The sequence below is a fragment of the Xylaria bambusicola genome, assembly GCF_022495145.1.
Source record: "Xylaria bambusicola strain CBS 139988 unplaced genomic scaffold F5B22scaffold_45, whole genome shotgun sequence".
Lineage (NCBI taxonomy): Eukaryota > Fungi > Ascomycota > Sordariomycetes > Xylariales > Xylariaceae > Xylaria > Xylaria bambusicola.
The window spans coordinates 78,444-101,044 of NW_025953598.1; the positions used below are offsets into that span (position 1 = coordinate 78,444).

Genomic DNA, 22,601 nt, shown 5'->3' on the forward strand with positions numbered 1-22,601 from the left:
CGTTGGTGGGTGGGTGGGCTTACCTCAGCTCACAAGACGCGCTTTGTTACCCTCTTTTTTTTTGATTCGCCAACGTGATCCAGGATCCCAATCCTGCAGAAGAGTATGCAGTTGGTGCATTCACAGCTAAGTACGAAGGATGAGCCCATAAGTATCCATCACTCAATATAAGATGGGTACAGTATGAGCTGATGGATACTTTTGGACTCATCCTGCCTTTGGATTGGAACTTTTGATTCACGACCGGGCTCAGTTGAGCAGCCCAATGTAACACGATCAGCCCTGGGACGTCTCATCATGCGCTCGTATTCCAGCCACCGTATTGTACCAATGATACGTGATTGATTTGCCCGTGTCATGGTACCTTTATTTATTGGGCAACTGTTTATGTGAATACACGATCCCAAAGCCCAAGATCCGATTGGATTTCACAATGCGCTTCCTTCATTCCGTCGACCTTACTTTTAATACCTTTGTTGATGATAGGGATATGCCCAAATATGCCATTCTCTCTCACACTTGGGGGCAGGACGAGGTAACTTATAAAGAGATGAAGAAGCGTCCTGATGATGCTGCTAAGAAGCAGGGTTATCAGAAGATCAAAGCGTCCGCTCAGAGAGCACGCGAAGATGGCCTCGAGTATTTTTGGGTTGACACTTGTTGTATCGATAAATCCAGCAGCGCGGAGCTTTCAGAAGCGATTAATTCCATGTATCTGTTATATCAGAACTCTCAGGTCTGCTACGCTTTCTTAAGCGACGTGTCAACACCGTCGACTCACACGAGCGATCGCACATGGAAAGCTGAATTCCAATCTTCGCGATGGTTTACCCGCGGCTGGACGCTTCAGGAGCTAATTGCTCCTAAGTCATTGAAATTCTATTCTCGCAGCTGGTCCTATATTGGAACGAAAGTGGAGCTGGCCGTGGCCATTACGGAGAAAACTGCCATCCCGCAAGGTGTCATCATATCCGGAGACTGTTCCAACTCATCTGTTGCACAGCGAATGAGCTGGGCCGCGGGTCGACAGACATCCAGAAGAGAGGATGAAGCATACTGTCTGATGGGAATCTTTGACGTTAACATGTAGTGTTCAAAGCCGATTAATGCTTATCACTTCACACTACTAATAGCGTCATTAGGCCAATGCTTTATGGTGAAGGGAGGCGTGCGTTTCTGCGCCTACAAGAAGAGATCCTCACGAAATCTGACGATCTGTCTATCTTTTCATGGGTGAGCCCCAGGATGGTGTTTTCAAGTTATCGAGGCCTCCTAGCCCGCGAGGTGTCTGAATTTGCAGAGTGTAGTGACATTGGGTGGGTAAGAGGCACGAACAACGACCCGTATCAAATCACGAACAAAGGGATACACAACTCCCTACCACTCACTGCAAGAGAAGGGAGACCTGGTGAGTTTATAGCCCTTTTAAGAGGGGTTTACAAGAAGCCAGACATGAAAATAGGGATATTTCTCCAGAGCGTGGGAAAAGAACAATACGGGCGCATCGAATCGGACCAATTGGCATTGCCACAGTTCCATCTGCCCGAGGAGAAAACATCTCTGATTAAACTGTTTGTCCGTCAGAACGTTGTGATGGAAGATGCAAGCCACAATCGAGTCGCAGGCGTGTCACTCATCTTCGATGGCTCCGTTATGGAGCTGCTGAAGCCACCGCCAACAGCCTCCTGGAATGAGGAGGCGAAATTTTTCGCATTCGAAGGGCCGATACAGTCCAAAAAGCCACCCGTCTTCATGTGCACACTCCGCAGTATTGGGACGCAGGGCGATGGAATCACGATCACTGTTGATGCCAGCAACCAATGGGGCTCAGTATTGGGAATTGAAAAGGGATGGAATAAAGCGCCTGCTCTAACACCATTTATTCATAAGTTTCATTGTCGGAGGCCGAGGCACCCTGTTTTGGAAGTCAATCTCGAGAGAGGAATCTTTGACGGAGAAGCTCAACTGAAACTTACGGTCAAGAGCTTAACAGTTGGGAATGGTCCCGGTACCCATGCTATAAGACCCAGGGTACCGGCAGGATCGTCTCGCTCTTGGCCTCACTGAGAGACTCCAGTTTCAAAACGGCAAGTAACCAGATAAGCAAATCACAAGAGTCTCGGGCCATTAAGCCTGTGGCTGTACAGGGCCTCATGACGGCTCTGATCAGGAGGTGGCCATAGGCAACCACGGCGACGAGGAGCCCATCGCATCGCACAGCATTGCAGGCGATGGCATAGAGCGACGAATACGAAGCATACCAGTGCCACTCATGTTCTATGGTTCGATGGTTTCGTTTCCCTTAAAAGGGTGCACCGGTAAGGCTAACACCCTGATGGCAAAACGGAGGCCCGGCGGCTACAAGGTGAGCCGCCGCAACACCACGACCGAGCATGATGAGTCAGCACAGGCTTTCGGACCGTGTTCCTCATCTTGCCTTCTTTGGTGTACTCCTCTGCGGATCTAGTAAGAAGTATAGGGTGATGAAGGGGAAAGCCAGCAACAGCAATGGTGATTGGTTGTTTGAAAAATTTTAAGACGCAGAAGGCTAAGCTAATCCAGTGGATCTTCACTAAAGTAACCTGTTGATGAATTTTCGTGATGCTGCTAAGACTAATGTCAACAAGTTTATAATTAAATTCGCTTCTTAGAAATCCCTATATGTTGGTGGTGGTTCTGCTTCACCCCGAATTACTGACTCCTCAGCCAAATAATCTACTTGTTCCACAGATTACAAACGCATGTTAGGCATACCCGGGATATGGTCCAACCCTATATAATCGTCAGCAACGCTTACTGAATGGATATCAAATGATGTATGAGAAGAGTACTTACACCCATCTACATCCTCGACAGCTGTTTGCGAGTTGACACAGCGCATTGCCTCCTCAGAGGTCTGAGTCTTCAGTTCTTTGCAGATGCCATTATTACAGCGCGCATCTAGCGCTCGCTGAAGCGAATCCCCCTTCCACCCGAACAGATAGTCTCCGTGCTGCGAGTATCCCTTCCTAAAAGTGTAGGTGGCAGTATTAGTGATCTATTATGGTAGGTGTCTCTGTGGGGGACCTAGACATAGGGGCAACAACTTACCCGTCGCCAGTACTCCACACGAAAGGTTGAGACCCATCTTCCGGCCAGAGATCTGGGTCGTTGAAGGGTTTAGTCTATAAACTTCAGTTAGCAGGCTGATACTTTGGTTCCTCTTCGCCTGTCGCCAGGGGTAAATGGGTTGATAGGCTAAATAGTGTCGGTACGCTCGCCGAGTATCAATAGACTTACATCCCACATTACCTCATACATCAGTTGAGGGAGCTTAACAGGGTGGGTTGACGGACACTCGCCTACCGACTCAAAAGTACCTGTCTTCGGATATGCGACATGACTTTTGTGGTCGGGGCTGTCCACATTCTTGCCGTCCCAGCACGTCGGAAATGTAATCGTCGTCCGAATTCCTCCAGGACACGGCTTGGCCGGAAAGCTTTGCGTGTCAGCTCCCGTGCAGGGTGCACCGCCGGAGATGCCAGCCACTCCGGCGTTATCAGGCGTCGTATAACACCGATGGCAAAGCTGGCGTTGCATCCCCTTAGACGTCTCGAGCGTGGCATCACCAACCAACATACGGAACCCTTCCTTAAACGCTGTCACGCTGGTCTTGCCATCGTACGGCGGTATATAGTATACCGTGATACCACCCACAGCTCGCAGCCCAACGTTGGCGAACTGAGGCACCCGTTTATATGTGCCGTTCCTTGCCCGGAAGTACATCACTGCGGTCCAATAGTTCGAGAAATCCTCCGAGAAAGTGCATGATGTGCACGTCGAATTAGAGACAAGGTCGTGTGTCCCGGGTTTCATGGCTGCCTGGAATGAGTTGCCCCCTACGACTTGGTGGACGTGAGGCGACATCACCACGCCCGGGTTGACGAGTGGATCCAAACGTTCTATTGTCAGCTGAGAGCAGCTAAAGCGAATCATCTGCTGAGCTACCGCGCCTAGGGCGAGGAGCCCGATGGCAAGCTCTTTCCATTGCATCGTGACCGGATGTTTAACTGAATTTCCACTTGAGTGATTCGAGGGGCGACATGATAGTAAGGTTAAGATAAGTTGCGATCACATAATAGTGATCATCCCTATAATATACCTAAGACTACGAGCCAACCCACTGCAGTGAGCGAGCCGCGATGAGCGAGCTGGCATATGATTGAGTCCTTCACAAATATATTATTTTGGACTGCCGACAGAGGATCTCGCTAGGTTGAGTGGCTAACGTAGATCTATCTATCCGGCTATTTAATATACCAATCGTTGTGTGGTTTCGTACATCTACGCGAGGACGTGAATGCAGGCAATTTAGGCGGGAGCTTGGCGCTTAAGTGCCAGCTTCGCTATATGAGGAAATCTAAAGCGTCGCAATCAGAACGAGGAGAAGGTAAAGATAGGAAAAGCTCCTCGTCGGAGAAGTTGTTGGGGGGATGGTTTTCTAGTATGCGACCCATCCGAATGGCTCACTAATTATCTTGGAAGCGACCAAACCTACATCTAGATGATGGGCTATTGACTAACAAGCCAAGACCCTCATATGTTAGCTTCACCACTTCTTGCTGGTGAGTAATCAAATAGGATAAGAAACCGGATACCCGAAAGCTACAGCTTCTTATTGAACACCCAAGACCGTAACCACAAATTGAAAGCTGTTGGTTATGGCAGATATAGGGCCTGTTTAAAATTCTTATATATGAACCGTAGCTCGCCGTCCTAATCGTCCAAGACTACGTTGAAGTTTCATAGCACCTATCACCATGGGGAAAGGATTGATAAAAGCCGCGCTCATTGGAGCAGCTGCGCTCTTTTGCGAACCAGCAGGAGCTGATCGAGCCTGTAGCCCGAATTCTTCTTCACCCTATGGATGGCGCGTCAGTGACGCGCGATTTGACGGTGCAGATCCGAGCACCACGGACGCAAAGGCAGTCGTAGCTGTTAGCAGTGAGTTCATTCCAGCCCCATTCAACTCATCATATTTCAACAGAGCAAGGCAACCCATAGGCTTGGCCTGCTCTGCGTACCGGAAGAACTGACTGACAAGGTCGAAGTCATTCCAGATACTACCAACACCTTCTTCGAATGTGTCGCAGAGTGGCCAGAGTCTTGGGCGGGATGGACAAAGGACGGTGACATAATCTGGAGTGACTGTATCTGGTCGGCTGCAGGACCGACGCTCGACACATCAGTCGCCTTCGCGCTTGATTGGAAAACTCGCACCATGTATATTTCACACACCTTTGCGTGCTCAGATAAGAATGGGTTAGTGTTCGTATCTCCTTCTCCTATCCGGTAGCCGCAATAGTAGGCGGTCATATTGCGTATAATTTGCTAATTGGAAAATGGCATCTAGCTCGGATTCTATGGCGACAGGTTCCTTCAACCTCGATTTGGACTGTGAGAACGCCGATGACGAAAGCACGCATTGTGCCCTGAAGACCAAGACTACGAGCCCAGGTCTACAGTTCAAGACAGTCGCCAGTGCGCCTCGCCTGGGGGCTAACGCAACGTGTGGAGAGAACGCAAAAGTGTACCAATCTTGGCAGCTTCAGAATTGGCAGCGGCAGTACATGCTTACCCCTGGTGAACCCGCTATACCTCCGGCTATGGACTCTGGACCATCGTTCAAGCTGCGCAATATGGCCAATGGCGGAGTTTTCGATTGCATGCCTGGGAACAAGACGACGGACAATGTTTTTGATGGCGCTTGCACTCCAGCCGCTGGCGCGACACCAAACTCGAAAGTCTCCTTCCGCTTCGACCCTGTATTGGATATGCTCTCCGTTACTCAACGCTGGCAATGCGGTGCAGAGTAAGTCATTTTAAAGAAGGATGATAATTTCAGCTGTCCTTGTTGTATCAGCTCGCTAACAGTTTACCGAGTAGGTCCTCTTTCGATGTGTCGGGGGTGGGATTCGTGCAAGCTACTTGCAACCGACTAGGTAACATGCTTACCTGTACCGCACTACCATTTTGGATTGGCACAAAAACAGTTTAGCATGAAAAGCGTGTTTTAAATCTGAGCGAACCTGTTAAGCGCAGATCAAAATTACTTATTTCGTTATGTAGATTGTCCGAATAACTAAAAACTTAATTTCTGTGAAATGCGCGGCATTTAGGATGTAGAAGTATCTCGTCGCCATAAGAATGCTGATGTTCTTTCAGCTGCGGCTGGATGCCTGACCTAGCTAGATCAAGTCTTAGCACGCTGCCAAGATCAGTCTTCAGAGAACTTCCCAGCACGGGCTGAGATGAGGAGGGAGTCGTCAGACATTTGTGTTTCGTAGATAACGTGCCGTTCTCAAATGTCGAGAACCAGTTCAAGATTGCAATTAGTCAATTAGTCACTGGGCTAGTATGGCATGGTTAGCCCCCTTTCAGCCACTCAAGCCATATGAATACCCAGATCTCCGCTTTAAACCAGGGGTATTTCGCGTCATCAAGCTTCTTCCGCCTACTAGATCCTGGTTTCCGCCTTTCAGAGAGACATTAAATATTGAGATCCTCGAAGTCAACGTCGACGATGCAACCGACCAATATGATACTCTCTCCTACTCCTGGGGCGACAGTCCTATAAACAGGACAGTGGTTATCTCACACTTTGACCACAGCGGGGCAAAGGCAAAGTATGCTACCATACGTATATCTGCCTCTCTTGAGTCGGCATTGCTCAGTCTGGCTCGCAACTGCGATACCGAGGACTGTCGCCCTATATTTGCTGACCAGATCTGCATCAACCAGGCTAGCAATGTCGAGAAAATTGTGCAGGTAAGGCTTATGGGCCTCATCTATTCTAGGAGCATAAGGACGATAGTATGGCTCGGTGAAGGGACGACGGAGACTCGTCGTTGTTTCGATTTCTCGTCTGAGATCAACGGCAAGGGGGTCTTGAGTAGGGTGATGGGGCCGAATGTAGCACACTACATGAACGTTTTTGACGCAATCATGGAACCCAGCCTAGAGCTTAAAACAAACGCCGAGCGAGAAGATCGCGACGACCTCATAGATCTTATTACACGTTATGGCACCCTTTTCCCTCTTCGTGGTTTAACAGAGATACTTCATCATACATGGTTCAACCGCCTGTGGACAGTACAGGAGGGATGTCTTCCCACTGGATTGGTATTTAGATGCGGTGATAGATCACAGTGCTATGACTGCATCCGAGGCCTTTTGCTCTTTTACTCGATGTGGAACACCTATTGGCTGGGAATGCCGAAAGGACCTGTCGCCAAAGAGGAACTCCGCCTGCGGAATGAAATATTCACACTCAACAAACCCCTACTTCAACTAGTCAAGGAACGAAAAGCGATACATACAACTCGGTCGACTCGAAGGGCTCTCAATGATATTGTTATTCAGTATAATGTCAACGATAGGGTGCCTAAAATAGGTGCATCGAGAGCTGAGGATCGTATTTACGCGCTCCTAGGTCTGGCAAGAAACGACGAAATGACGAGGGAGATCACGGAGAGTATGGAGGTCAATAACGTAAAGGGCAGCTTCACTAAATTTGCGGCTTCTGTTATCAAGCGTAATGTCGATGTGCTCCTCTTCTCGCAATGGCCTAAGTCCATAGAACATGGACATCAATTACCCTCTTGGGTGCCTGATTGGGCGATGGATCCTTTGAGGACACCTCATGGATACTCGGATCTGGCGACGCCCGTCTATTGCGCGGGAGGGCGTGGAAACAGTCATGACATAGTAACTGATGTGTCAACGGGGGTTCTACGACTTAATGCTTTCTCTGTTGGACGCGTTATACGGGTGGGCGTATGCAGTATTGAGCAGGACAAGGATGTTGCTGTTGAGAGTATCGAATATATGTCTGTGAGGGCCTTTTTCGACGAAATTGACAACTTCGTCGAACTTGCTGCAGATATGAATGCTACGCATCCCCTAAGTACTGCAAACGAGGACCACCGACTCGAGCTAGCGGTTCGGCTTTCGGACGGCGGTCTTTCGGCACGACAATTCCCAGCTCAGTTTGACCCATCCACAGCAAACTCGACATTGCAGAAAATACATGTCACCATTTCGCAGTGGGGTAAGAAGCGTACAGATGTTGAAGCTAAAAAACGGTCGATGAGCAGCTTTACTGGCATGATTCGCAGTGCTGGAATCATGCCATGGTATTGGACCCCAGCGAGTGAAGTCGACGTGATTCGCTTATGTGCTACAGATCCTATAGCAGCTGCTAGGCTGTGGATCCAAGGAGTCTTGTGTACGATGTCCGATATGGGATGGGTGATCTGGTATGTCGCGAAGCTGCGACTCCATACAGCCATAATACGAGTCCGTCGGACTCTGACCAAGCAGTATCTTACACGCCCAGACCGCAATCCTGCGCTCGAAAACGTTGGGTTGCCAACCGACCTCGTCTACTCAAAAGAATGGGAGCTGTACACGAGCAATCTATTCAAGAATATGGGTCGGAAACTGTTCCTGACGGATACGGGCTATATCGGTCTCGGACCTGATCATATGAAGCCTGACGATAACATCATTGTGGTACCTGGTAGCACTGTTCCTCACGTACTACGAAGACGGCGTACCTCGAGTTCATTGGATGGCTACTCAAGCAATAATGATGTACTTACATGTTCATATGTAGGAGAAGCGTACTGTGACGGCGTGATGGATGGTGAGTTGATAATGGTGGAAGGGAACAAGACTCAAGTATTTGAGATAGCCTAGTATAACGCCTAGTTTTGGCAAGTTTTCTACACTTGACGCTACACGCCCAGATAGCCAAATCATTCACACTGGCCAAGTAGAAGAATAACTAGAACCGCAAGGTATCAGCGCGACAAAATCCACCAAACCCGAGTATGAAATCCTTAGTGAAGCTCTCTTACTCTATCTTACAGTAATTATCCGACCCTGTCTTATACGGGATTTGAAGCGTTTCACCCTTTAGCACCTGGCGCTCTCTTTTCGGTCGCCGGCATCTTCATCCGCAAGCAATAACCCACTCCTCGAAGTATGAGCCGTCAGAGGCACGTGCATATCGCATCGTTTAGTCAGTGGTAAGGGGAAGTGAGGTATATCATATTAGCTATACAAGTAGGTCTCGACATACGATTGGATATCGCGGCTAGTATCTCAACCGGAAAAGAAATGTATCAACTTATTGTGCTATTTCCGCCGTAGATTGAGTGTTTTGACATCTCTGGGCCCTTTAAGTAGCATCGCGGTGTGGTGAGTCACCGGCATGTCTCACTATCATCTCTCACTTAGTGCTCAAGCCATAGTGATGATTTTCTGGCCTTTCATTGACCATCCTCACCGGCGTTGTTCCAAAGCCCCTAGATCAAGAAAACGTATGTAGGTGCGCATACATCGGGAATGAATGTGTGCATAGTTCCGTTATCTCATCTGCAATGCCTACTTCGGCTCCATCCCGACTTCGGCTTGAAAATGCTCGGCTTGGACGTACCTTCGGCCAACGCGGCTTGGATTAAGCTTTGCCCTCTCGGTAATAATACATAAAAGCACATAAATCTAGGTTCTTTTCGCAAAATTTCACACATTTCATCTTACCTATATACTTGAGGCTGTTTCTCCGATTAGAGTTTATTCTTTGCCAGCGCTAGCTTTGCTTGCTCAACCTTCCTTACATACTAGCTTCTCCTCTACAAAATGACGATCGGGTCGGATATTAAGAAAGACATACAATGCAGTGGCCCTTTGATAGGTCCGGAAAGGACGAGGATGTCTCTTTCTCTAGAAAGAACTGAGCCTCAATCCCTTCAGCGGAGCCGTTATAATTATTTGACAGTTGTTGGCCTGTTTTTTGTCTATCTAACCACGCTCGGCCAGTTAAATTCGTTCAGTGCCTACCAAGACTATTACGAAGAAAGCATGCTATCAACTTATTCTCCGTCAACCATTTCGTGGGTGGGAACGTCGCAGGTCTTCCTCCTAGGCATAGTGGGACTACTCTCGGGTGCTATGTACGACCGGGGATACATCCGCCAGGTTCTCATCCCCGGCTTTGTTTTCGTTGTTCTAGGGTTGCTTCTACTCAGCTTTTCTCGTCAATTTTGGCACGTTCTTCTATCGCAGGGGTTTCTAGTCGGTATAGGTAAGTAAACTGTTCTTTGATGAGGCATCTTATAAGGGGTACTGATATACTGGACTTACAGGGGGCGGCTTGTTGTATGTTCCAGCAATCTCTATTGTGTCACATAATTTCGCAACCCGGTCTGAATTAGCTCTCGCTATTGCAGGCACCGGGGCTTCTGTGGGAGGTATCATCTGGCCCATCTCATTTCGCAGGCTACTGGCTTCTATCGGATTCGCCTGGGCCAACCGCGTCATCGCCTTCATCGTCTTAGTCCTGGCAGTTGGATCGTATTTCGCTCTTATGGTCCATTCTCGACTCAATTGTCGTCACATTTTTGAACTGTTCATACGGCGCCCAAAGACCGAGAAATTGAACGAAGGCAATATCCCCGTCATAGACAATGGGTATCTCGGCATATTACGCACTGCCTTCGAAGGCCAAGGATATCAATTTCTATGCATTGGGATATTTTTTACCTTCTTCGGATATTGGGTTCCCTTGTTCTACATTGTCCCCTATGCCGCACGCTCACTTGACACGTCCCCAACCTACGCCTCTAATCTACTCGCAATCTTAAATGCCGGCAGTTTATTTGGTCGTGTCATTCCAGCTGCTGTGAGCCATAAAGTTGGCGTAGCTAATGTCCTCTTGGCGGGAGTCGCAGCGATGGGCGTCGTGATACTGGCTTGGATTGGCGTCGAGAGCGTGGCAGGGATAACGGTTTGGTCCGTTGTTCTAGGGTGCGTTTGATATCTTATTTGCTTCATGGTATCCTTCTCGATGCCGCCAATCATACTGAATATTGGTCTCCATAGGTTCACAACAGGCAGTATTATCACGATGCCGAATCCGGTGGCAGCAAGACTTTCCCAGGTTTCGAATACTGGCGTGCGCATAGGTATCATGTGGGCAGTAGCAGCTGTTGCGGAGCTAATTGGACCGCCTATAGCAGGCGCATTGCTGACACAACGAGATGGGAAAGTTAGCTATTTGGGCTGTCAAGTCTTTGGTGGAGTTAGTGTTTTGATAGGTGCTGTCTTTCTTACAGTTCCCGCATATCGTACATATAAAGATGGAAGACCTGAGCAGCAATTAGATTAACTAGCATTACAGTTAACTTCTTCATATGCTGGCCTGGGTATGAGAAAACGGTAGCGATAAGAAAACCACCACACATAGTGAGCCGGTGATGGCCAAATGGGCTCATAATTTATCATCTAAATATAGATAACAAATATGCAGTATAATGTAGGGCTTGGTACCTCTAAAAGTAGTATCTCATCTTTTGGGTTGTGTGTTCTCATACTTATTTCTAGATCAGCGACACACTTAAGCAAGGAATATGTCCTGCTTCTGTAATCGACCTTCTTCGACCTCAATCGCGGCCTTCCCATCCATATAGCCATGTATATAGACGGAGTGTACCATACGATATCGTAACTCATTATTCTCATAGAATGGACGTAAAAGGCACGGAACCCTGCCGCCGTCTAGAATTGCAAGGACGTCGTCTTCCTGCGCCTGCCTAGTGGTCATCAGTAACAAACCTGTCTTTGATATGGTGAATAGCCAATTTCCCATTGAACGTGAGAGCATTAACCAAGAAGCGAGGTCGTACTGAATCTGTGGCTCAGGAGTATCGCTTGCAATGAGTTGTCTGAAGATTTTTTCGTCGGCTTCAACCTCTTCTGAAGAGAGCCGCTTCATGGGGTACGACTTGCAGTCCATGACCATCGTTCGCCAGAAGGCACGGTAAAGTGGTTCACCTGTAGCTTGATAGACTTCGGAGTCCTCATCCAGTAGCTCCCTTTGGAAATACAGTTGCATCCATTTGCGGGGGTGGTGTTGTACTTCTTGTTTGAAATCTTCGTGGTGAACTGAAGCCAGCTGGTCGAGTATTACACCCCTGGTCTTAAGCAACCCATCTTGGGATACGTTGCATGGGACAACGCAATTAGGAGAGCCGGCAGAGAAAATGCCCCTTTGTGCGAAGAGCAGCGACTCAAGTCCACTCCTGAAAACAGAGAAACGTCTACGGTTGACGAAATCAACTACCCATGATGGCAGCTTTTCTGACCCTCCCCCCCTCTCTTTAAGAACATCCCAAGGGTTCTGGCAGATGATATCTAGATTGGCTGTACTGTCAATGAAGAACCTGGTGATATCAGTAAAGAGCTCCTGGGCTGGTTTAGCGTAATCAACCTTAAGCGGGTGCTTCTCCGATACGAGCCCTAGCAATCCGTAGACGACATCCCGTTGATCACTCGCATCAGCGTATTGAAACCTGGCCAAGACGTCTATCAACTTGGATACGTATCTACCCTCCTTTACATCGCCCATGATGCGCCGTTGTTGCTGAATCGTCTGTACTTTACCGAAAATGGATACCACTGCCCCATGCAACGAGTAGTGCCCGCCAGTAACGTGGAACGCGTCCGCGTAAGGCTTATTGTCGTCTCTGAGAAACGAGGCAATATCCCCCCAATCGAGCATCTCGTTTCCCGCAACTAAAAGTACTTGGTTTGCACAAGAAAGCTCCTGCATCACCCATATACGGGACCAGAGCGGTGCCGAAGAGAAAAGGTAATGCAGCGCTGTTTGGTCCGAGCAGGATATTACCCAATGCTTGGTGTTTTGTTCTCCCTTCCTTCCTGATCTTGGCTTGTGTTGGTAGGATCTCCAGCGTTCAAGCATGTCATCGAGGCTCTCAGCATCGTGATGATATATTTTACGGAATATGCGCATGCCAGCTTGTAACTGCTCAAGGAGTTCATCGGCCGCTTTGCTGACAATCTCCTCACCAGGCTCCTCCACAGATGACAAATTTCCAAATTTCGACTGAACGCCCCCAGGGTTAGGGCCTAGCCAGGCAAGATCCCGAGCGCATCGTGAATATATCTCCTTCATGAGCGTGACTTGGTAGTTGCGCTCGGCAACATCTGTCTGATTGATGCAGAGGGCATCTACCCAGAGGACGCGGTCCGATGAGGCGTGTCTTAGGTGTCGCAGTGCACACTCGAGGTTTTTCGTTATTTTGAACGGCTTCTCATCGACCAAAATATCCTGCGTGAACCTGAGTGGCCCCCATACATATGAGAGTGCCTCGTACTCAGGCTCGTCTTCTAGATACACAGGGAATAGCGTGCATCGGATTATGTCGTCAAAGGCCTGTGAAGGGTGTAACCGAAGCAAGCGGATTCCCTGTCGATCCAAGCTGAGAGACTGGTATATTGTAGACATTTTGCGCGCGAATTGTTTTCACCTGGTTCCATCATGCGATTTCTAGCCGAATACTGAAGATGGCCAATGCCATCTCTCATGACCTTTGATATTTCCCATTATAAATAACTACCTTCCTAGCTACCTACTTACCTAACCTTAAGTAGGTAAGCACTTACGGAGAAGCTGTGGCTGTGCGTGGCTTGTTCCCTGTCACGTCCACGTCGCGCCAAGTCAATTGCTCAAAATGCATGATATAGTGAATAATGGTAACATTTGCTTACTACGGCATCTAGTATTTATCACAATCCGTGAATCCCTATTTTGAGATATGTCGGATCCTCATCAATGCGTCTTCTGACATCGCCACTTTGTAGTTTCTCTACATCCCACGACGCCCACACGAACCGTCCGTGGAGAAACTGGGCCTCGGAAGACGCGGCCCACACGGCAAAATGGCCCGGTAGGTCGACTGCGTTGCATCGTCAGCGCCAACTGCAGGCTTCTCTCCACGCCTCTATAGCTCGGCCCGCACTTACCATGGTCCCAGGGCACCGAATCCTCAGCGAACCCTTTGGATCGAGCGTTCTCGGTGAAGATGCTACCTGGATGGAAACTGATAATCTGTAACTCTTCAGGTGAACTGTCTTGCGCGATTAGTTGCAGTCCTAGTTGAGCCGAGAGTTTCGTCAATGCGTAAGTTGGATAGTCGTTCCCGATGTTGAAGTCGTGCACCGCAACTGACGACACATAGACGAGGTACTATATATACCGTTGTCAATTGTAACTGCTCGATCTTGATGCGCCTGCGGGCGAACGCTTACTTTCGTTTCGGAACTGTCTTTATTCCCCTGCTTATAGAATCTCTCCGACATCTGCAGCTGTGCCCGCACATTGGCATCGTACACCTCCCATGTTGCGGCAGTGCTAATGTTGCGTAGAGACTTGTTGGGCCCGAATGCAACTGCATTAAGCACAAGAACATCCACTACTATACCGTCTGTTTTGAGCTTGTCCCAGAGAGCTTCGACAGCCGCGTTGCTAGAGATATCGCAGGGGTAGCCATCGATTTTTGTCGCATTAGCTTCTTTTTGCAGATCCTCAACGGCTTGTGATACCACTTCTGGTCGGCGCCCTGTGATAATTACTCTTGCGGCTGAAGCCCTTACGAATCCACGAGCGATGCCGTACCCGATGCCAGTAGTGCCACCTGAGATGAGAATGGTCCTACCAAGTTGAGAGAGTTCAGGTCGCAAGGGAGAAATGGCTTCATATGTGTTGTTGTGCACAGGATCCGTAAGAGTCGCGTATTTGCCGAACATTTTGGCAGCCTGACAGCAAATGTGTCTCGAGTGAAGATTGAAACAGGCTCTGGCAGTCTGCCTTTAGGATTTACTGTTCTCATCTAGATCTTTACTCGCACTTATAAAAGCATAGCTGCCTTTTATCGGCAAATCTTCTAGGGGATGTATCCTTCGGGATTGCCTCAAACGGAAATGCCACACCGTCCCCCAAAAATGTGTGACTTTCCTTTCTCATATATTCAAACTTCGGACACATCTACTGTCCCTCTATGTGGCAATCTCCATCTCATGTTAGCTACATACCGAGGCTGATCTCGAAGTAAGCTCATACACCGAATGCGCGACTTCCGGGGTTTCGCCAATGTACTAGCATCGCACCTCCTACCAGGAGCATACATTATCTTGTTTTCGGAGCATTGATCTCGTTATTAGAACACATTCACTACGAGTACACTCAAGGGCGATCTGTTACTAGCTCGTCACTTACCGAATCCAAAGGACTTTCAATCGCCACAGACATCACGATTAGCCCCGGTGGAGTAGTCCTCCAAATTGAGAAACAAGTATGACACAAACAGCTTCCATTTACTTTGGAGGAAGTAGAACATCAGCCAGTTGAACTTCATAGTTATAGTTTGCATTGGCAATGAACCTCCTACACCTGGTATCCTCGCCAGTAAGCTCAGTCTCCCGCCTGACCTCAATTTCTCTTATTTGGCTCAGTTGATCAGATTGCCAGCCTAAATTGCAAAATTCTCTGTCCATTGAATACCCGAGCTGGATAACCTGTGTCGTGTATTTTACAGACTATCTCAATTCTCAACTAAACACTTCGTTTTTCCTGACTCCACAACGCCAAACCGAATAACCTCAAACTATGCTCTGGTGTTTTACAGTTTTGCTTCAAATTGTGGAATAAAGTCCCACCCGTCAGTCTCCAAAGCCGGCTCCAGCAACCCGCCATGGAGGACTCGTTCGGCTTCAGCTTGCAAGAAACCTGGCACTGAAGTCTTTTCGTATTCCGCGCAATATGTTCCATATACTGGGACTTTTCTGGTCTGCTGCAGGTGAGTCGAAGCGTAGCGGAACCACTCAGCCCAGCTTCCTGGCAATATGTCATCATCTTCGTGGTCAGGGAGTACCCATGTCACGGCTAAAGGCATTGCCCATCCGCTACCCGGCCACCAGTAACCGCCGCTAAACTTCACCGCGAGGCAACTTGAGCTGATATTCGTCAACCAGTCCCGAGCGGCTTGCTGCAGCAATATCTCGTCAGGATCTGGATGAGCAGCTAGCGCTGCCGCCCCTGGTAATTGGCCGAACGCGTCCTCTTCCTCGCTCTCTCGTGTCAGCTCAGGTTTGAAAGGCAGTGACATCAATTTGACATGCATCTCAGTCGGCATGAGCGCAGCGTACTTGAAATACTCACGCTCTGCGTTCAGAAAACACACATGCCTCCGATAATACGCTGGCCCGTCCCAGTTCTCCGCTTCATCTACAACCAGGCGTACACGCTCGAAGCAATAATCTTGGGCGAGATAATCGACCATGATGTGAGCTGAATTACCTTTGGGACCGCCGATACCGATTCTATCAGCGTTGGTGCCATCTATGAGGCCCAGATGCCGTATAAGTGGATGGTAACCTAGTGGATGTGAGCTTCAGTCTAGATGCATATTTGGCGAGCTCCTTTGACAGGAGTTACACCTAGGGACTTACGTAGACCGCTACAATCTGTGCGATTCTTCCACAACTCGAAGAACACTTTGCCCCATCGCCCGATGAAAGGGTTGCCCCTTCTCGCGCCAATGAACCCATTGAGGATCTGCCCCTCGTAGCGTCGGTAGTGGAAATTGATTACGAACATTTCATACGGGCACTCAGGGCTCTCGAGCAAGTACCAAAATGCGTCATCAAAGCTTCGGAGCAGCACAGTGCCACTGTCCATCCACACGCCTGCTTCACAGTTAGTATTAGGCAGTCAAGTCTAGGGCCTAGGGAGCAACATGCCACCATGCTTAGACGATGTTAGTCTCTTGATTTTTATGCTTGGATCATGTGTATCAACTCACAAGGTACACCAGAGGGAGCCGAATCATATCACTTGCATGCTGTGCGGGCGTCTTCCCAGTCATCTTCTTCCCAAGAAAGCAGTCCGGTAAATACTCAGCACCAACGTAGTTCAACGCGTGATTCGGTGAGCCTTCAACCATATCAGTGACGCGCACGTCCCATTCAGGACCTAGGCGTCTGACCCAGCCGATAACGTTTCGCCTGCACCATCGTGGCATGTTCTTGAAGCTATGTAAGGATAGAGGTCTCAGCATCATAAGCCACAGCAGCCTCGTCTGGAGAGAAGAGCACGCCTTGCGGTACGTCACTTACCCTGAATGCCAAAATGTCCAGCAATTCTTCTCGTGCCTTACCGGTCGGTAGGTATCTACGAGCCTCTCTATCTCAGCATCTGTTCGGTTGTCGACCTCGTCCTCTGATAGGTGTCTCAGAGCCGGGGTCAATGTAGGCATCTTTTCAGGAAGCATCTTGCCCTAAAGATGCCAGAAATAAAATGAACAAGGAGTTATACTTAGGGGCAGGGTACTTGACGGGAGCGTTGCTATTCGTACCGCAGATACTAATTGAAACGCGAAAGGCGGAAATTAAAAAATTATTAACTAAAAAAAACCATGCTTTATACTACGATATTGACTCTATAACAAGATTTCCCAATATAGAAGTTATATGCCTCAAGCGACCTCCAATCCGCCTCCAAATCGCCTCAGGATGAAGCTTGCTTCATCGTCCTGCATGGGGGACAAAGCGGGGAGGCCAGATCTTCAGCACATCCATTGAAACCGTTCATTGCGGCGACTCTAGCGAGAGGCGATGAATCGCATGCGATCGCACTGACATATCTGCAATCATCAGGGGTCGACGATATTGATTACCTACACGTAGCTCGTGAAGACGGTAGCATCGTGGCGCTTCGGTGTCTGCTATTGCAGCGCACTATAACATAGACAGTAGCTTAATGCCGATGCATGTGCATGCATGAAGTTTGGAGACACCAGCCCCGATAAAGTGTGAAAGCTGGATAAACGTCTGACCAATCGCTAACATTCGAGAAGCTCTATCTAGGGCGACCCTGCGTCCATATGCCTGATCCTGGAGGCCACGAGCGCCCAAATAGTTTATGACTGACTGAGCCGTGTTCGATGGCCCCGATGCCACTATTCATACCCAATCATGCTGTCAACAAAATTGCGCGACGACTTCCCGGCCGCGCCAAGGTAGCTAAGTATATACACAAGCTGACATCCCTCTATTCTGTTTGGTGCCTGTGTTCTTCTCCCCCACCGCATCGTAGGCTGGGTTTCACATAGGCTACTCACGGGGCTGCGCCAAGGGGCCCATGTGCTCTTGGCAATGGGCTTGAGCCATTCAATCATATCCCGCCTGAACCATGAATCTTAAACGGTCTGGGCCGATCTGTTTATCAACAGTTGCTCTAGAGGCTTCAGTGCTGCGTCGATGCTCACGCTTGGATCTGTTGTTAGTACAGATGCCTTGGTCGTCATATGGTATCTCTCAGGTGCTGATTGTTTTAGGTAGGGCATTGCCCGACTCCTATGCGCAGCACGATACCGCTTCGCAACTCAGTCAGTTTGGTTACAGCGAGCTCATGGCTTAAGAACAGAATTGCCTACCTTCAATTGAGCGACAAGAGTCTCGAATTCCGCCTTCAGTGCCTGGTCCTTCGTTCCCTTCAAATGCGGGCGGGGTGAATTATCCTTGATGGACTTGCAAAAGCTTCGCTGGGCCGCTGGCATATACCTCTTCAGGTCGGCGTCAGGGTGGTATGTCTCCATTCCCAGTAGAGCATCGAGAGCTTGGAATACCAATATCTGATTACCAGAGACACCGTCGAACCGAACCCATTCTCCATCAATCATCCTACCCAAACCCCAGGCGTGCATGCTCTGCACATAGTTCAACCAGACCTTACGGGAGACGTTCTCTTCTCTCATCTTCTGGTTGAAGTGTACGAATAGCCCACGAAGGCCAGCATTGACACTTCGCATAGCGTCCACAGAGGCGCTCGTCTTGCCGTCTTTGTACGAAGTTATGGCAAGAATGATATCGTGAAAGATGTCAAAAGACTGCAGACAGAGGTCAGCTTACTGCACTCAAATTTGAATAGATCTTGGCTAACCATGACGTCGACCTCATATAGCAGCCTGAAGAACCCCTCCTCCGATGCCTGTATAGCTGGAGAAAGCGAATTGTTGAACCTGAATATCCTTTCGCTTCTAGGATTGAAGTTGTTGAGGACATTGGATGTGTGATTGCCACCATCTGAGTGACAACCATAGTATCGCTGCAGATATGACCAAGGTATGGACAGCTCTGGAGGAAAGTCTAGTTCCTTCTCAAGCTGAGCTACCTTGACAACAGGTAGCGTGGCCCATCTGCAACCTTGGTCAGAACTAATACACATGAGATATGAGAAGGGGGCTTCTACCTATACGCATGACGACTAAGAGCAACGCAACAGTAGAAGCCGTTGAAAGTGTCTCTGGATATGGAACTCCAATTGTCTGCCTCAACCTCTTCAAGCATCGTGGTCACTTCATCTAGGGCGATCCTGTCCCGGAGCAGGCTTCGCACCGCAACGCGATACCTCTCACGCCGTTCAATATTCACGTTGTCATCCATTGACGGTGTGTCCGTATATAGCATTGGGAGAAGTTCCATGTATATGGACCTGTACGGGAAAATGGCTGCTGGCCATGATTCATAGTTCGCCCTGGGTGGCCACTTCGCGAGGTAGTGTTAGAGCCCAGCATTGGCAAGACAGTCTTGTTAACAATGACATAGGAAAAGGTTAACATACATCACCGGCCCCGTCTTTATCTATCATGGCGACTAGAGATGCAGCTACTTTATGTTGAGCTGCGAGGGTTCTCGTGTGTTGCATCCTGTTGGCTTTTCCCGTTATCACACTGGCGGTACGACGGCTCTTCACCATCCTCCATAGCGCCAGCCCTATGAGGGCTGCTGCACAGAAAAAGAATGATACAACAAGCATAATTATGTGCTTCCCTTGGAAATTTACTCTTTCTTTATCGGCTCGAAGTACTTTTGGTGGCAAATTTTCAACAGAACTCGAGTATTAACAGCCATAGTGCCGATAGCAGTGCGAAGTTTACAGCAAATATATATATCCATAGAGCAGCAGCTCTCGAACCTCTCAGTTACGCAAATATTGTCGTTAGACATACTCAGTTACCCTCGTCGTCGTCCTTGTCGGGGAGTTGGGGATTGGAGACTTTGAGCTTTGACCGACAACGGAGTGCAGGGTTTAAGACAATTTTGCCCCGTATGTAGGGTTAAAATACCGAGCGTCTTACCACTATGACACGAGAATGCTGTGATAATTTTCCTTCTTTTGGGAGCTGAGACCATACACGTAGACCGTTCTGAAAAAAATGGTATGATTTACCAACAGTGAAATAAGCATGTACATGTAATGAAACATCAAAATGGCCTTCTTTTCTTTCGATTTTCTCCGTAATGGGGACTCATGACTGGCAAGTGAGGCCTATAATGCTACGCTTGAGCCGCCTTGGCGGGCCTAAACAGGTATCTTCTGATGGGGAAATGAAAATCGCACACCACAATTTTAGATTGAAGGGCCTCTCCGCGACCAATGCCACCCTTGTCATGCTGGGGAACGCATGATACGCGCTTGACAGAGAAAACGCGGTGAAGACTATATACTGCTATGTTAGCAATCGAGGGGTTGAAGGGAAAACGAATAAAGCTTTTAGGGTCACGTTTCCCTGAAAACTGCGCCATCTTTATCACTACGTGCCATCAATGGTTGGGCCAGATATCGGGCAGTAATTGGAGTGTGTCGCCGTGTGGGATCTTTTTGAAGGATGATTCGCTGGTATCCCCGGGCTGGATCAAGGACGCCGAAGACACTCACGCCATTCTGATAACTTGCTCATGATTGCATAATCCATTGTTACTATATCCTGCTGCGCATACGGAAAAAGAGTCTACCAAAACAAAAGAGAAACCACACGATAACCCTACGCGACCGGAGCGTAGAAACTGAACCGATACTTGGGGTCATACTTTCGCTTCAACTCTCTCAGGCGGTCCTGCCGCCACGGCTCATGCCCGTACCAGCCTTTTGAATTCTCGTCACCATAGGCGTAATTGACGTAGGCATGGAGCTCCTCACGACCGCTACCCTGGCGGAGGATGTTGCGAAGCTTGTTGCCGATGCGTTTGGCCTCATCCTCACGTTCCTTACCAGCAGGCGCATAGGTCAACAGCGGTGCGGCTAAGAGGCTGTCGTCGCGGAAGGCGAAGGCGGTAGTTTCCCTATCAACAGCTCGCACACCTTGCTGCGGGTATGCCTCGAACATGAAGAGAGAAGCGCTGAAAGGCGAGTCTCCCCCAACCTCGGCCGCGAAGATATCATACACCTCCCTTTGCGCCGCCACGTTGTACTGCCGCAAATACATCGGAAAGCGCGGGTTGGCCAGCCCGGCTTTCTGGCAAGGTGGCGAATCAACGGCAATCCCCGTCCAGGTTGCCAGATCGCGGTATGTGCCGGACTTGGCCTCGCACGAAAGAGGGCCGATGTCGCGGAAGGGTTTGGTGTACATCGGGTCAACTTCCGTCACTCCCTCCTGAATAATATAAAAGAGGATGACAGGCTATACACTCGGTAAGGAAATAATTCAACAATTTCTTCAGACTCTGCTTTACTTACTCTGTCAGGGTCTACCTCCGGCATGTTCAACCAGTATGACCAGTTGATTACACTGGGATCCAAATCCGAAAAGTGCTTGTTGGCTGTTTCATAGACAGCTTCGACCGAGTCACCACTGAAGATGAGTGTCTCAATAGCCCAGTCGGTGTGCTCAATGTCATAGGCTTTCACTGTGACAGACGTTACAATACCGAAATTCTGTCCGGCACCCTTCACAGCCCACCACAGGTCCGAGGAGGAATTAATCGTCCTCAGCTCACCGCTAGCTAACACGACGTTCATAGAGGTAAACTGATCGGCAACAAGCCCGTGGTGTCCCTGGAGCCAGCCATGACCACCTCCCAGAGCAGGCCCGAGATAGCTGACACATTCACATGTCCCGGTCACTACATATGCGGTCAGCACCAGGTCATTCTCCCGATGCTATACTATCCTCACGCACCTGTCTGCTTTCCTGCCTCCCAGAGAGTATCTGTAACGAATTTGGACGCGGTACCGCCTCCAATCGTAGCCGTCTTCCCATCTTCAGCTACTTCTACACTTGATAGTTGTCTTAGCGAAATGGCAACCCCTCGCTTCATGCCCCCGAGCGTAGTGATAGACCCGTGTACGCCATTAAAGGCTAGTACGGGGAAACCATACTCATGCGCTTGACGAACCTAAGCCATTCATTATTATAAGTGTCACTAGTTGTAAGGGTCGAGATCGGGGGCGTGGGGCAATAGACTTGTGCACTGACGCACCGCAGACGCACTGGCGCACTGACACGTTGATGCGTTGGCGTACTGATGTGGCGACCTGTGTGGCGCGGGGGCATGACTTCAACAGATAACCGACTCAGCTGACTCACCGTTTTAGCCACATCGTCCTCAGTGGCGGGAACTATTAAGACATCTGCCATAGGGCTCTCCAGCTCGGACCATCGTTTCGTTGCCGTCTGGAAGCCTTCCGATCCGGGATAGAAGACGGCGGCGTCGGGCGAGAGGGAGGCTTCCAGAGCCCGGAAGAGACTGGCGGTTGAGTTGCAATGAATGGGGAATTGAACGGGGACGGGGAAGTCTGCGCTTTGGGCAGCGCCCAGCACGAGGCGGCTACACGCCGATAGGAGGGCGATCGGAAATCGACGCATTTCACAGGACAGGGGTGGTTTCGCGGGCGTATAAGGGTCTCTTCTCTACAT

At 49.2% G+C, this 22,601-nt stretch overlaps 10 protein-coding genes across 10 annotated transcripts; 4 read left to right on the plus strand and 6 right to left on the minus strand.

Annotated features, from left to right (window-relative positions):
- Nucleotides 1-134: 134 nt before the first annotated feature.
- F5B22DRAFT_382148 (HET-domain-containing protein) lies at nucleotides 135-2,170 on the plus strand. Its single transcript, XM_047971290.1, has 2 exons — nucleotides 135-1,086; nucleotides 1,143-2,170. The coding sequence occupies exons 1-2, from the start codon at nucleotides 434-436 to the stop codon at nucleotides 2,065-2,067; spliced, it is 1,578 nt and encodes a 525-aa protein (XP_047827718.1). The 5' UTR covers nucleotides 135-433; the 3' UTR covers nucleotides 2,068-2,170.
- A 561-nt stretch (nucleotides 2,171-2,731) lies between these two features.
- Nucleotides 2,732-4,032, minus strand: F5B22DRAFT_649648 (uncharacterized protein; the record flags this gene model as incomplete). The annotated part of the gene is made up of 4 exons (XM_047979205.1): nucleotides 2,732-2,772; nucleotides 2,836-3,008; nucleotides 3,091-3,164; nucleotides 3,280-4,032. The coding sequence occupies 4 exons, from the start codon at nucleotides 4,030-4,032 to the stop codon at nucleotides 2,732-2,734; spliced, it is 1,041 nt and encodes a 346-aa protein (XP_047827719.1).
- Nucleotides 4,033-4,799: 767 nt separating this feature from the next.
- On the plus strand, nucleotides 4,800-5,855 carry F5B22DRAFT_649649 (uncharacterized protein; the record flags this gene model as incomplete). The annotated part of the gene is made up of 3 exons (XM_047979206.1): nucleotides 4,800-4,983; nucleotides 5,091-5,301; nucleotides 5,393-5,855. 3 exons carry the CDS (start codon nucleotides 4,800-4,802, stop codon nucleotides 5,853-5,855), a joined length of 858 nt encoding a protein of 285 aa, XP_047827720.1.
- Nucleotides 5,856-6,225: 370 nt separating this feature from the next.
- On the plus strand, nucleotides 6,226-8,868 carry F5B22DRAFT_619451 (heterokaryon incompatibility protein-domain-containing protein). Its single transcript, XM_047975781.1, has one exon. The coding sequence runs from the start codon at nucleotides 6,397-6,399 to the stop codon at nucleotides 8,737-8,739; it is 2,343 nt and encodes a 780-aa protein (XP_047827721.1). The 5' UTR covers nucleotides 6,226-6,396; the 3' UTR covers nucleotides 8,740-8,868.
- An 888-nt stretch (nucleotides 8,869-9,756) lies between these two features.
- F5B22DRAFT_638471 (major facilitator superfamily domain-containing protein) lies at nucleotides 9,757-11,212 on the plus strand (the record flags this gene model as incomplete). Its single annotated transcript, XM_047977588.1, has 3 exons — nucleotides 9,757-10,129; nucleotides 10,191-10,851; nucleotides 10,927-11,212. The coding sequence occupies 3 exons, from the start codon at nucleotides 9,757-9,759 to the stop codon at nucleotides 11,210-11,212; spliced, it is 1,320 nt and encodes a 439-aa protein (XP_047827722.1).
- Nucleotides 10,796-13,477, minus strand: F5B22DRAFT_382798 (heterokaryon incompatibility protein-domain-containing protein). Its single transcript, XM_047971292.1, has 2 exons — nucleotides 11,158-13,477; nucleotides 10,796-11,071 (listed from the first exon to the last, which is right to left on the minus strand). The coding sequence occupies exon 1, from the start codon at nucleotides 13,349-13,351 to the stop codon at nucleotides 11,441-11,443; it is 1,911 nt and encodes a 636-aa protein (XP_047827723.1). The 5' UTR covers nucleotides 13,352-13,477; the 3' UTR covers nucleotides 10,796-11,071; nucleotides 11,158-11,440.
- Nucleotides 13,478-13,632: 155 nt separating this feature from the next.
- On the minus strand, nucleotides 13,633-14,652 carry F5B22DRAFT_638473 (short-chain dehydrogenase; the record flags this gene model as incomplete). The annotated part of the gene is made up of 3 exons (XM_047977589.1): nucleotides 13,633-13,802; nucleotides 13,870-14,092; nucleotides 14,155-14,652. The coding sequence occupies 3 exons, from the start codon at nucleotides 14,650-14,652 to the stop codon at nucleotides 13,633-13,635; spliced, it is 891 nt and encodes a 296-aa protein (XP_047827724.1).
- An 872-nt stretch (nucleotides 14,653-15,524) lies between these two features.
- On the minus strand, nucleotides 15,525-17,174 carry F5B22DRAFT_638474 (uncharacterized protein; the record flags this gene model as incomplete). Its single annotated transcript, XM_047977590.1, has 4 exons — nucleotides 15,525-16,279; nucleotides 16,354-16,590; nucleotides 16,703-16,935; nucleotides 17,020-17,174. The coding sequence occupies 4 exons, from the start codon at nucleotides 17,172-17,174 to the stop codon at nucleotides 15,525-15,527; spliced, it is 1,380 nt and encodes a 459-aa protein (XP_047827725.1).
- A 927-nt stretch (nucleotides 17,175-18,101) lies between these two features.
- Nucleotides 18,102-19,720, minus strand: F5B22DRAFT_638475 (uncharacterized protein; the record flags this gene model as incomplete). The annotated part of the gene is made up of 5 exons (XM_047977591.1): nucleotides 18,102-18,278; nucleotides 18,339-18,791; nucleotides 18,845-19,100; nucleotides 19,154-19,449; nucleotides 19,526-19,720. 5 exons carry the CDS (start codon nucleotides 19,718-19,720, stop codon nucleotides 18,102-18,104), a joined length of 1,377 nt encoding a protein of 458 aa, XP_047827726.1.
- A 1,009-nt stretch (nucleotides 19,721-20,729) lies between these two features.
- On the minus strand, nucleotides 20,730-22,550 carry F5B22DRAFT_638476 (putative FAD-dependent oxygenase; the record flags this gene model as incomplete). The annotated part of the gene is made up of 4 exons (XM_047977592.1): nucleotides 20,730-21,365; nucleotides 21,422-21,807; nucleotides 21,864-22,080; nucleotides 22,272-22,550. 4 exons carry the CDS (start codon nucleotides 22,548-22,550, stop codon nucleotides 20,730-20,732), a joined length of 1,518 nt encoding a protein of 505 aa, XP_047827727.1.
- Between the last annotated feature and the right edge of the window lie 51 nt (nucleotides 22,551-22,601).